A 14,548-nucleotide genomic window follows, 5' to 3' on the forward strand; every position below is an offset into this window, starting at 1 on the left:
AGAATCTACTGATGGTTCCTGAACATGCTCCCGGACCAGAGGAGAGAAATCCTTCCAGACTGTTGCTCCTAAGCTTTGGAACGATCTTCCTCTCCCTCTGTGTTTTAGGAGTCTACTGACAACTATTACTAATTTACTTACTTAAAAAAACGTTTTTTCTTCTAATAATGTGTTAAAGCAAAACAATGACCCGACAAATTCTTAATAAACCGGCCTTTACCTTCGCCTTGGTCCCAGTGACGTCCTGCACCATCTTCCAATCAGAGCCGTTGTTGCTGTAGCCAAGGCGGAACTTCTTCATGAAGACCTTGTTCTCGCGATGCTTCCCTCCCTGGATGATCAGGCCTTTCACCACCTTCTCCTCGCCCAGGTCCACCTGCAGCCACTCACTGGTGAAGGGCTGAGGCAGCAGGGTCCACCCGGTCCGGCTGGTCAGCAGGCGGGCGTTCTCCGGCACCCAGCTCCGGTCGGTGTGAGAGGAGGCGGTGATCTGGTTGTCCATGATCAACCCCGACACCATGCCCAGCATGCCGTGGCATGGGTACTCTGGAGGATAATCGGAGATGAGAAGAAGATTTAGAAGATGCGAGAGACGCTTCAGAATATCCAAACATTAGAGTCCAAACTGCTCCTGACACATGAAAGCTCCTGCTTTACGGAGATCAGGTTTACGCTGCACCACATTTCAATTATTTCAGACAACAAAGTGACTTCTTCTGTTTATCCTCCATGATGCTGCGTCCACAGACCTCATGCATACTAAATACTCCGCCCGAAGCGCTTGTCTCCAGGCAGCCAATTAAAACCCCCCTCTCCATTCGTGCCTTCACCTCCTGCTTTTCTGGGAGCAAATATTCTTTTCATCTCCCTCAAACCTCCCATTGCTACCAGCCCCAACATTCCCTAACAAAAAACTCTTTGTGTTTCATCTGCAGCAGAGTTTTCCTTCTGCACTGCAGCTGTTAACATCTGTAGGTCTGTGTCTGTTAACACCTCATTGTTCACAGACTTTCCTTTTTACCTTCTTTCTGATGTGAACTGGAGGGTTTTTTTTCGGCAACACCTAATCAACATTTTATCGTGCGGAGATAATATTTAATCCTTTAATCTTTATCACACCCAAGATATCAGAGAGCGATAACTTGTCGCTTCAGTCCAGTTTGAATAGATCCGTTAGAAAAACTCATTGCGTCATTTTCTGCTTAAATTCACACAATATTCCACAATAACACACTGGAAAATAAAGCACTGGGACACAAGCAGTCGGTCAAACTCGCCAACGTAACGAGGGTGAGTTTTCGGTCAGCCAATCGTCTGATAGTTGGGTCTACTTTTTTTTGGTGTGTTGCGTTACGGTGCCGCAAAATATTCGCAACCAATGTCATCGATTGTGTTTGACCCCTCAGACTTGCATCAGATTATCTTAAATAATCTATCTATCTTTTTATTCGTGTACCTATATTTCATCTTTTTTTTCTGAACTTCCTACTCTGACAACTCAGATGTCTCTGTTGTGGAAATAACGAAGCCATATTTGATCTTAAATAGAAAGAATTCTATCATACTCATTAACCTGTAAGTGTCGTTAGAACGTTTTTTCCGTCGATATCGTACAGGAAGAGCACGTGGTTTACTGTTAACTTCAGTTACTCTTTCACATCAAAGGCAGTAGTAATGCAGAGTAATACTTCAATCCACTGGTGAAATAACATACAGTAATCCATCCATCCATCCATCCATCCATCCATCCATCCATCCATCCATCCATCCATCCATCCATCCATCCATCCATCCATCCATCCATCATTACTGCAGCGCAAGAAGCCGATACACATAATGTAATTCCATTTGATAAATTGATTTATTAATTTCCAGACTAAAAAAACAGCTGAATTCCTACCTTTTCAGTCTAGTGCATTTATTTTACTCAAATTAAACTAGTAATATTATGCTTATTTCAGTGGCCTTCAAGTTTACAAAAGAGCCCAGTGGAATGCAACAAGTTTGCAATAAAATGCTTCTTTATCGCTGACAGACATAAGCTTATGTTATTTGAACTTTAGACGAGTAAGTATTCTTGGACAGAAAGGAATATGCAGTGGAATGACTCAAATATTTTGTGACGTTGTAACTTGTTGTAATGAACCAAATCTGCATCTAACTGCACCTAAAACAACCCCAAAAAAGAAAGTTTGACCATTCAATGTACCAGTTACTTTACTCAATAATGTCAAACGTATCCTTTAATCACCAGTATGAGCTCAATCTTTATTGACTTACTGAAGATAAGATCAATCTACGATCGCTTAAACAAACACTGCGACATCTCTGAGATTCACTTGTCTTTTTTAAAAAAAAAAGGGGGACAGCTCATATTAAACAATATCTTTCCGCCAATCTTCTTCAAGCCTTCCGCCAGCATTTCCTCCCAAGACACGAAGACAGCAATAACATATTTACTATGGGCTCCCACAGAGAAATAAATCACAGCTTTATTACATCTTGTGTGTGTTTGTGCGAGACACAAAGTGTGCTGTGTTGCTCGGCCCGGGCTAAATGATGCCGCTCCATCTGGGAAATGTGGCTTCGGGAAACAAAGTCCTATTGAGAGTGTCTCTCCGGTTATCTAAGGCGGCTCTCATGCGGACCCGTGAGATAAATCCTGGAAGACCGCATTCTCGCTTGTTGGTGCAAACCAGAAACAAGTGTTGGCCGGTGTAGGCGGCCAGTTCTCTCGTGTCTCGCGATCTGTTTTGGGAGTAATCGCAGGATCCTGAAGACCTTTTTTGAAGTGAGGCGGCGAACGTGTGTGTCCACTTTAAGTGAGTTAGCGGGAGCAACTTCAGAAGTGATCCCTTGCTGGGATGGCTCGCATCAGGACGACACACCCCGGACTTGCGCACAAACATGAGTCCAAGTGTGTGGATTGTGGTTACAAACATGGTTCGGGTGGAGCTAAAGTGGTTGAAGGGACATATTTAAATATAAATCTACACACTGTGGCGTTTATTAACAGCAGGATCTACTATTTAACATGCAGCTGCGTACCAAATGAATCAAAAACATTTCCGTATCGATCCCATCTACCTGTTTTTTTTCAGCAGCTCAGTGTTTTATTGTCAGTAAAAGCGAGTACACACTAACAAAGAGGGCCCCAGCTGTGGCTCTGCGGCGACAATATTAAAGCTATCGAGGATTTAGATAAAACGGAGCGAGTCACGGCTCTCAAGAAGCCACAATATCTGGCCGGTTTGCGAACATGCAGCATGTTTTTTTCGAGCGCCCGGGGAGCGATGACGTCACTCCAGAGGCCCTGCGGCCACTGTGATCTTGTGATGTGTTTACGCTCTGGAGTGGTTTTGGTCGTGGGCCTGAAAAATACGCCCCGGTCGAGCAACACCAGAGCGCCCCAAACCACACACACATGTGTAAGTCAATACTTTTACAAATACACTTGATGGAGGATATTCCTTCTGTTTGGAGATGTGAGGATCGACGTCTCAAGTACTTTATTGTAAAACCTGGTTTTACAATAAAGTAAGTCAGGATTTGACTTTTAAAATATCCAAATTATTTCAATATTTATCAACTTTACAGATGCATATTTGAGGTCTAAACTTACAATTAAATTAGTTTAACAACTTCAAATATCCTAAGAAAAACAAAAATATTGATGTAACAGCAAGTGGCTAATTCACACCGAATGATACTGATTAGAATATGTGATTTTATTAGTTATTCGACAGATTAATAAATGTGAAAATATCTTTTTCAAACCTTGTTTTTTAGTTGAGGGGAAATTAAAAACAAAAGTGCTAATTCAATATAACTAAACAGTGTATTTGTGAAATAATAATTGTTAAAATGTACTATTTATTTTAAATATATATATGTACATTTTTTTTATATTTCAAAACATGAACAACTATATCCAATTAAAAATAGATCTCTAAACCACTTTTAAAATGAGGCTTAATCAATATTACTCAACTGTGTGTATGTAAAAACCCATTTTTGTTTCAAATATTTACCATTAAAATGTATTATTCATTTAAAAATGTATGTAGATATTTATCAATATTTCTAAACATGAAAAATTCAACTTAAAACTAAATTAATAAAGGATATTTTAACCACTTTTACAATGAGGCTAATTCATTATAACTCAACTGTGTATATGTAAAACATTAAGGATTCAAATGTACTATTTATTTTAAACGTAAATATGTAAATACTTTTCAATATTTCTAAACATGAACAATTTAATTCAAAATAAAATATTTTACAATGAGGCTAATTCAACATGCACTCAACGGTGCATACGTAAAATACCTTCTTTTTCTTTTTTTTTTTTAAGAACTGGCAGTTTAAAAAATGTATTACTAAAATGTGTTATTTATTTTAAAAAAAAATCATGTAAATATGTTTAAATATATTTTTAAACAAACAAAATAGATCTTTATAAAGAGGAACACGGGTCTGCAACAAAAACCTTTTTCGTATGAAAACATTTAAGCTTGAAGATAAAATGAATTAATAAGAATGTTTAGAACAGCCCAGGGATCTTCACTTCCACAGTTAATGCTACATTAAAATGAAAGATTCATGAAATTTCAGTTGCCAGGAGAACATTTCTAGATTCATACCAGGATAGCTGAGAGTTAAAAAAAAAAATTGAGATGCAAACACAAACGCTGATAAGAATATGTTGAGCTGTCAAAGCAGGAGGTGGTGATCACACCAGAAGGAACAACGAGAGCATGTTACCCTCCCTAGCCCCGCCTCTTTTAGACTACCAGCTGTTGGCTCCATCTATATTGCATGAGGAACATCTAAACATGGGACGGCATAAATAGGTAATCCTCCTTCATGGACCACTACTCCATTATGCATCAGCTTTTTTTTTTGGCCTTAGAGGGAGCCTGTCACAGCCCGATATCATCACCTCACACCTGACAACATGCCAGACGTCCCAGGACAGGACATCAAACCAGGCGACCCAACAGGGGAAAGCATGCGAAAAATGCTACGTCTTTAAATTATTAACCAGAACTCCGGAACTCACTCAGAACAGTGTGATGAATTACAATGAGGAAGACTTACCTGAAACCTTACATCCGTACACCTCAAAGCGAAGTGCGATGCCCGTTTCCCAGGAAACAGGACGGAGCCGTAAGAAGCGCGTCAGCGTCGGTTTGGGCAGCATCGTCTTGGCAACGTCTGTTGGGTTGGTGTTACCTTGAAAAACCTACGTGGAGGAGAACACAAATAGAACAACTTTTACAGTCAGGCAGGATTTTAAAATGTGAAGTGATGTTATTATGACACTTAAACTTCATTATGTGTTGTTACAGACAATGAAGCACGGAAATAATGTTTCTCTGGAAGTACAAAGGAAGTCAAAATACACCATTAAATATGAGTAAAGATGGATTTGACACATTTGCGTTTAACCTCCACTTAAAGGAAGGAAGTGTGGGCAGGAAAAGTGTCTATTCAGAATTGAAGTGTACAATAAGTACACCATTCCTGCAAATAATTATCACTGAAATCTTATGTAAAACAAGTCGTAAGTACGGCTAAAATATTTGAAAGAAACGTACAAATATATATACAAAAGAGTTGTTAAGTGTTTCATAGTTTTTCAGTGCAGTCCTCTCAGTTTTAAAAAGTATTTAAGTTCGCATTGAATTAATGGCTGAAGAAAATAGAGCAGAAAATTTCCAAGAGGCTTTTAAAATTAGAACTATGTTTCACGAAACCCCATTAGTGCATTGGTGGTAACCACATATTAGAACTACTGGGTTTATTGTAGCAAAATAAAGAAGCAGGAGAAATGAGTTAGGACAGCGAGGTCAGAAGGTCAGAGACCACAAAGCAACACTGTCCGATTGAATTTCAACGAGGAGTCAAGTCGTCACGTTTTTTCCGTAAACTTTGCTCCCGCGCTTCCTCCGACGCCGCATGCAGCGGCACTTAAGGGCCGTGGCCCGTGAAACTTGAGGCAATATTTCCACCGTGGACAGCGACCAGATTGGCCCAAGATGCCCCCCGTTTCTGTCGGCCGTCCTCGGGTCTGACGAGAGCTTTTACGGCGGTGTCTTGTTTATAGGGTCAGAGGAGTCACCGTTTCTCCGCCCTCGAGGGGGTCGGCTGACGGCTTAGCACCAGCCGGCTCACCGGGGCTGGCCACCCAGCATCACAACTCGCAACAGTCAATCGCAGTTCATTCCGGGTAATTGAATCACAGCAATGACCAAACATGCCCCCCCTCCTATCCTCCTCCCCGCGCCCCCGTGACCTCAAATTAACAGAGCTGCCATACGTTTGAAAAGATTCCAGCTGAGAGGAAGCGTTTTTTTTTTTTTTAACACCCTGAAGCATCCATGAAGCATCTTGTATTTCCCCGAGTAATACACAGTCACCGTGTCGCCGAGGGATCCACCCGAACGTCAACGCCGAGTCTCCGACCCGCTCCAAAGTGGTTCTTTCTACAGCTCGCGCTACAATGCAAAAGTGCAAGCTCAGCGCTTCGCAAAGTCTCTCTGTACAAAAGCACTTTAGAGTTTAGAAAAATATGCCCTGCAATAGCACATTTACACACTCCACTCAAGAGAGACTCCATCCAGAGGAGGGACGCACACAAGCAGCACAAACACAACTGCACCTTGAGAATGTTTTCCAGCCTCACACTTGGTTATATTGACACACAACCAGTGTGTTTGTGTGTGTGCGTGAGGGGGGGGGGGGGGGGGCACACACTAGTAAACCCCTCCGGACAATAGAAGATGTGTTTAACCTCCAGATGGACAAAACCTGGTCTGTTTGACGAGCTGATCAGCAATCAATAGTAGCGACCTGTGAAGCTCTGGTCAAGCATGACACACTGTCTCTTCCTCTGCTCCCCCCCTTTTTCACTGGAATTCTTTTCCACCAGCTGCTCAAACACAACACTCCCACTCCCCCCCCCCCACCCACCCACCCGCCTTTTCCTCATTCCACAAAATGTGTTGTAAGATTATTGTAGCAGACGAATTTGAAATTCCATCAATAAATCATCCGTGTGGTTACTTGAATAAATGATGTGTAAAAAGCCAGTGGAAGGATGAAGCTAAACCCTTCATTTGGGATACTTTTTCTTTTTTAAATCACAGAATCTAATTTGGATTAAATCGAATATTTTATGCAATAATTTAATTTGGGAGATTACTGTAAGTGTTGGGTCATTTCTTAGGTTTATTTTTATTCATTTATTAGCTTTATTAGCTAAGACTAGCGCTAGGTCAGGGGTGTACAAACTTTTTCCAAACAGAAGTGAAAACAAGAAGTGAAAATGAACACGGGCCAAATTTTAATAGCGATATTCAGAAGTTCAAAATGTCTATCCCTGCATCCAGTTGTATACAAAAATGAGACAGCCAGTTAAATTGTTTTCAGTATCTAAAAATGGCATCAACACTTACTCATGTGTCTTAAAAAGCTTGTTTTCGTTGTCACTTAAAACAGAAGTTTAATTTTAAAATGTTGTGTATTTTTTCCTCATATGACAGAATCCAATATATACGTCAGCCGCTGGTCGCATGAAATCTGCTTGATGGCCTTAAATGGCCCCCGGGCCTTACTTTCCTGAGCTAAGTTCCCCCCGTCAAGACCCGACAAAGAGCCTTGTGACGAAACCAACTGCAATCATGTCTAGTGATCCGCGGGGATTTCAGAATGCACACACCACATATTTATCTGAGACACACCTTGTTTCGCAAGCTAACATAAGTCGAGGGCTGAGAAACCATGTAGAACAATAGGGACGGTTGTTTGGACGTTTGTCTTTGCTACACAGTCCAAAGCTGTTGTTGGCTGAGGCCTCCAGCTCGTATTTACCTTCGACTTTCTCTGCAAAAATGACACTTTTTTTTTTTTTTAGATCTCTGTGAGAACATACCTCTGGAATTGGTTTAAAAACAATCTCAGTGAATTGATGTGAACAACAAATAAATAGGAGAGAGTGTTGGCCAGAAGCTAACGGTAAAATACAAATCACAGGTATTACTTGGGTATTTGATATGAAACATCATTGGGATATATCAAGATATCACAATATTATTTTATTTTGCTCTATAATACACAGTACATTTAAGTAAAAATGATAAAATAACACTCAAAATTGAAAGGAAAAAAGAAGACGTATGTTTTTTTTTATGTGAAATACTGAAAAAAGATCCCACAAATCTGATAATTGTTTTTTTGAATACTAGACTCCTTTTCTTGCCACTAAAGGAGGTGTCATGTTGACATATACGACTGGCCGAGTAGCGTTGCATTGAACTTATCAAAAATATGAGGTTTTATTTAATATCCGTGGGCGGGGCTTAAGACCATTCTCTAATGTTTTAATTAAAAGAGAGTTTTGTACAAACAGACACATACTGATGAGTATAATAGAAGTCCAGGATCTATTTAAGACACACTTAAATCAACACATTAGTTGGCCTTTAAGAGATGATACATCCAGTTTTGATTAAAGTATTGCGATACATTGCCATATCCATATTTGTTCACAAATGTACGAATAAACTTACTTTTTGTTTGGAGCCCTCCTTTAACGTTATCCAGTCCTCCCCGTTCGAGCTGACGTCCACTTTGTAGGCCTTGATGTAGTAAACCTTCCGAGTCTCTTGGGAAACTGCCCCCTGGGTACCGATGGCCGAGACGAACCTCAGGAACCCGAGGTCGACCTACAGAACGAGAAAACACGGGGGGAAATTATTTTCCCTGGAATGTTGCTTTTATAATTAAAAATGAACACACTGCATCTATACGAACAATTTCTGTCGAAACATCTTTCTAAGCCTCCATGAATAATTCAGACAAAAGCGAAGAGTTAAAAATATAACCCCTTCTATTAGAAGCACCTCTGGCCATGGCCGCTTACCTTGAATTTAATGAAATCGTATTCACATTAATAAAAGAGACAGACGATGACAACTTAATTTCCTGGACCGGGAGAGGAGCTTATTGGATGAACGAAGGACGTTGAATAGAAGAAAGAGGTACAGGTGGAATATCGAGTATTGTGCTCTTTAAAATATGCAGGGCTTTATAAAGTAATCATGAAGCGCAGTGCATTAATGGTAAGCAGCTACACGTTCTGCCAGAAGAATTAGGGTCAGCCCTGCTCATGGCCAAGCCTGGATAAAAGTCTGTTGCTTTTTAGCTTAACATGAACGATACTTTCGGAGAGAAGAGACAAGGACGGTGTTTTCTAATCAGCGTTAGTAGGAAGTGACTGATTAAAGCTACTTTAAAACACCTTTCATCAATGGTAAAATATTATATTTTTATATAATAACAATATTCAACCTGTGAATGACTAATGCTCTCCGTTGGATCGTTGTCCAAAAGAGAAGTTGGCGAATAAATGAATGACCTAGGTGCTATTTTTGGGTCCGAACTACCGAAGACTTCCAAAGACAAACAGATGGGAGCAATAGGGTTCCGATTCTCTGACTCTCTTCAAAGGATTTGGATAGATGGAGAAATACAAAAAAAAATGAGAGAGAGAGAGAGAGAATAGTTTTGTTTCTTTCTAAAGGCTCAAAGGGCTTACTCTGTAAATCCTGCATTTTCTTTCGCGTCCAACCAATACAGACAAAATCCAATCCCTTTTTTTTGCTTCAGAGCGTTTCCCATTTAATAATGCAGGAACTAGAATTCCACCCTGTTGGTTCAGCAGCTGGATGTGACAGGCACAGGCTCAGGACATATTAGCGCTTGTGAGCCCCTTTGCTTGCCTATTTTAGCAAAGGCAGGTAAATCTTTAATAAAAATCTTCTCCCACAAGAGCACTTATTTCATTTTTATAGCCAGAGAAAGTTCATAACTCTCACATGTAGCCGTCGAGGCAACAATGGGTCATTCTACAAAACCAATATATTTTGTGTCCATCTCAGGTACTCTTGGAAAACTGGGGCGATTCTAAATCCAGTTAAGAGATCTCCAGCGTGTCCTCACACAAGTCTGGTTACGTCGATTAACGACGTTAAAAGTGGGATTTATTCAACAGTTTCCCCATCTACGGTTGGCATAGCAACGGAAGACGTCTAAACATTTAATGAGGAAGCGGTCTGAAAAAAAAAACTAACACTCTTAAAAAAAAAGAAAAGGGAAATACAAATGACCAAATGGTCACTGATGAAAAGAAAAGTACCCGACGTCTACTCTGGCGGAAGACATGAAGGACGCAAGAACAAGGTCTCTGGTGAAGAAGTGCAGAGACTAGATCAATGGCCCCGACCCTGGCAGATAACACGGCCCGGGTAATGAGCAAAGCATGATTTATTAATGCCAGCTTGTTAGAGAAGGCGCAACGAGGTCCGCTTACAGGCCGAGGTTGTGGAGGTCAGGAGAAGAAGAAGGGCCGCCGAGACGCTCGCTTCTAAGTATTGCCTTCAACGCCGCAGAGGCCGCAGTGAAAACAAACAGGCCACGCTAATGATTACAAGTGGGACTCATTTCATCCCAAAGCCGCGGTCGAAAAAAACCCCGGATTTGGAGAAGTAAGTGCAGAGTAAATAGGTGGAAATTAAGGTTTGGGTTTCCCGACCGTTGACGGTATCACACAGAAGTTCTACAGGTTATAAAAAGATAGAAGTTGCGTATGTGTCTCACGTCCACCGTATTGATATTCATACCTAAGTGTGTTTGGACCGCAGCCCACCTACAGAGAGATGACAGTCCATATTCTTGGTATGCGGGCGCACAATAACTCACACAGAATCCGCACACACACCGGCTCACAGAGTCGTAAACATGCCTGGCTGGGTAGGAAATCACCCAGATGTCTGAGAATCTTTCCGTGCTGCAACAGCAGGCTGATATGTGGGCAGCTCAGTCCCAGTGTCTGCTTGCGAGTGTCCTCTAACTTCACTTCTGTCTTTCATATATTTGACTCTAGCAGTGTGTGCGTTTCTGCTTCCCGTGGTGGGGCAGACGAAGGAGTCAAAGCCCCCCGTACCTCGGAACACCCAGTTGGCCCTTCGGTCTTTTCGACCGGCTAATGAAAGCAGAAAAGCAGAAAAAGTATTTATCGAGCTGCAGCTTGTAAAGCCTGTCGTGGAAAAGGTCGCTGTGTGTGCAATTAAAAGAACATGCTGGAGTCAACATAAGGAAGAGTGGAAAGATACACAGATCAAATGTTTGTGTAAGTAAAAATGGTGTAAAGTGCAAGTAAGTCAATATATCACGAGTCAGCATTATAATGATCATCCTCCCTATTCTCTTTTTTTTCTATTCTTGTCCTTTCTAGATCCTCCTGAAGAAAACTTTCCGTTCTAACTTACAGTCTTCAAGAAACTCAAGGGTCTCAAACTTAGTTAGCCGGTGGTCCTCAGGAGGTAAATCGACTACAGGAGTCTATAGATTATAACTTGAAAAATAAGGTTGCAATTCACTTTCTTCCCCACCCCTCAATATTGATATCATTTAACTGATATTTTGTTGTGTAATGTTTTGTGTATTGTTGCGTTAATTCATTGAAATTTACAAATAAGGCTCATGTTCAGATATTGGACCATTTTTTCCCATTTTTCTAATAAATGGTGAAACTTAGATTAATGATTTTGTTTTCTTAACCATATGACGAGAGGGGTTGACTTTCTCTGGGCACAGAATATCACCCTACAATAAGAAGATAAGTTCCAGACCCCTGATCTGCCACAATAAGAAAGTTGCTTTGGCTATTAAATAAAGAACGAACACATGTGATGGTTGACTTTGATCGATCTTGTGAGTCTATGATTTTTCAGTTTTGGTCAACCAATCATGAGGCACACATATAAATAATAATAATAATATATAAATAATATTCCATTATCGTTAAATCTTCCAAAAAAAACATAACTTTGACAGAAGTACCTTATATTGATATAGACTGATAGATTTCAGTGTATCCATACAGATTTATATAAAAAACTGCATTATATTCAGTGCTTTAGTAAGATAAAAAAAAGTTCCTTCATTTCCCAGCCTGTTGTTTTATTGACTTGAGGCTTCAGTCAGTAATACGTCCTCCAGGAGAACTTTAGAAGTGCTTAGAAAAACTATTTATCCACTTCCCCTATAGAGAGAAGTCTGTTTGTGGTGGCGGCGAGGCTTCCCCTCTTATTGTGTGTGGGCTTCTGGGTAATCAAGGCTCTGGGGAGTGAAGTTATTCCTCAACCAAAAAGTAAAAGATCAGTTCTGAGGGTGAAAAAGAAGGCAGTGCCTTTAAAAGCTGAACGCAGCTGTGGGTCAGAAAGAAAAAAAAGTTATTTTTGGATGTTAAAAGAATTGATGGTTGGATAAAAAAAAGTCTGGAAGTCATTAACGAAAACGAGAAGTTTATGAATTGACAATTCAATCAAAAGGCGGTGAAATGATGGTTTCCTTTCATGAAGTGCTATTTCAACAAGTTTAGTGGAACGACGGCGGTTTAATTGTGCACAGATTGTTCTGTCAAATCTGACTGGATTACGTAGCCTTGTAGGATTACAACTTCCTCATGACTCATGGAGCTCTATTGTCTTCTTCTCACCACACACACGCACCCAAAGCTTCTGAGTAATCTTCTCGTAACCCTGACACAGCGGTTGAAAGACTGAGGAAGCGAAGTCACGTCTGGACGACACCGTCCCAGGATGTGCAGCTGAGGATGACCGTCCAGCGGAAACACAATGTGTCGCTGTCTGTCGGTCCAGACGGGCCAAAAATCTCAAGATACCAACACAGCGCTGGTTCTTTTCCTCAAGTTTCCTCGCCCAGTTTTTTTTTTTTTTTTTGGCTTTTCCACCGGAGTGTGGCTCTCAATCCCCTCATTGATTTTCCAATAGTGAGTATGACCGGAGCGCAGCCAGGCACAGACACCATCCATTGTTTCCATTATACCGTCTGATGATGATCTCACCGGCAGCTGCTTCTGCAACTTCTGCCCCGATCGGCTTTAGGACTTTATCAAGTCCGACCGCTGCCGTTTAATTAGCAGTCGCTGGGATAAGAACTTATCCGAGCGGGTGGCGATATCCAGCCAATCGGGGTTTATTTCCTCTTCTCGCTGACTCAGAAATCATTGAAAGCAGCCTCGGATAAGAATGAAAACAGGATATTGTGAGGCGCGCGGGCCCGTGCGAACACAAAGATGAATGCTTTGGCTGGAGGAAAACTCGGTTTTCATCAGGGAAGTGTGCAATTAGTGGTTGTTTGGTTGGAACTAAACCTGTTATCTTTGTTAAGTGGAAGCTGTTTCTCAACACTGTAAGCTACACAGATCGGGCGCGGGGAAATGAGGTCAAGGTGCCCCCCCCCCTGAACCCCCATTCCACCCACCTCCCACTCCATGTTGCCCCCGTTATAAAGCTGCGACAAAATCCCCTGTAATTGGCTGACTTTACCATGAGATTACTATCACTTGCAGGAGATAAATGAGCATCGTGTGTAAATAAACGATGTTGCGCTTCTCATGCTCCGTGCGCTCATCCATCAGGAAACACGATCCACTATCTCTGGTCAAGATTAAACCGTTGGCTTTCGGTTCGGGATGTGCAAACAAAGTCATTGCATTAAAAATAGATCTCGAACTAGAATTGAATTCCTTCGACCATAACTCATGAACCTTTTAAGACTAAATATATTTGGGCCATTCTTTAAGACAAAAATAATAAAAATAAATGAAAGACAATCCAATTTTTCAAGACACATCAGACAAAATATCTCCGATCTTAGACATAATAGTTTTATTTTATATTATGCAGCTCCCAGTTGTCGTTTTACAAGCTATTATTTAACCAGAGAATGTTAACAGTTATTTTATTATTAAAACACTCTTAGATCTCACTGAATAGGGTCGAAAAGTTCTCAAAGTTTCTTTAACCATTGTGTTATGCCAGATCAAGGTCAAGGACCCTAAGGCCCAAAAACAAATGTGTTGGAGGTATCCCTTGTGTTGTCTCTGGGTCGAGGTGAACGACCTCCCTGGCCTCCAGAAATACAAATGCAGTGGTGGAGCTCATTTGCCTTGACCACGAAGCAAAGCAAGGGATACCTCAAACACGTTACTTTTTGGGCCATCGGGTCACCTTGACCCCGAGATAACACTAGGAATACCACAAACACATTGGTTTTTCGGGCCTTTAGGTCAAGTTGACCCAGAGACAACACAAGGGATACCTCAAACACATTTTTAACCCAGGGATAACAAGATTTAATTGGATGTTGGATATAAGTGCTTTTAATTTGAACTTCTAGGAACTTGTCTTACTATTAAATATATATATATATATATATATATATATATATATATATATATATATATATATATATATATATATATAGATTGCTTTGTTAGAGGATGCTAAATTTTGTTAAGATTGAATTACTAGTGAACAATAAAAAAGCAAAGATGCTGCAACCCAAAGAAACAAAAATACGGGGGGAAAAGAAAAGTATACGGTGTGTATTAAATATTAAAACTGCTGTGCCATTTAGCAAAAGTTATGCAATGGTAAGAAAATCCACTTCA

The 14,548-nt window shown here is 40.7% G+C and overlaps 1 protein-coding gene across 4 annotated transcripts in view; it reads right to left on the bottom strand.

Annotated features, from left to right (window-relative positions):
• Positions 1-14,548, bottom strand: part of nrp1a (neuropilin 1a) — a 59,409-nt gene that overhangs the window by 12,650 nt on the left and 32,211 nt on the right. For all 4 annotated transcript variants that reach the window (XM_087788814.1, XM_087788813.1, XM_087788812.1 and 1 more), the window contains exons 7-9: positions 8,577-8,732; positions 5,104-5,248; positions 221-546 (exon numbers count right to left, since the gene is read on the bottom strand). In XM_087788814.1, coding sequence (XP_087644940.1) covers positions 221-546; positions 5,104-5,248; positions 8,577-8,732 — 627 coding nt within the window. The remainder of the gene's footprint in view (positions 1-220; positions 547-5,103; positions 5,249-8,576; positions 8,733-14,548) is intronic.

Source organism: Callionymus lyra, chromosome 4 (assembly GCF_982586985.1).
Source record: "Callionymus lyra chromosome 4, fCalLyr1.hap1.1, whole genome shotgun sequence".
NCBI lineage: Eukaryota > Metazoa > Chordata > Actinopteri > Syngnathiformes > Callionymidae > Callionymus > Callionymus lyra.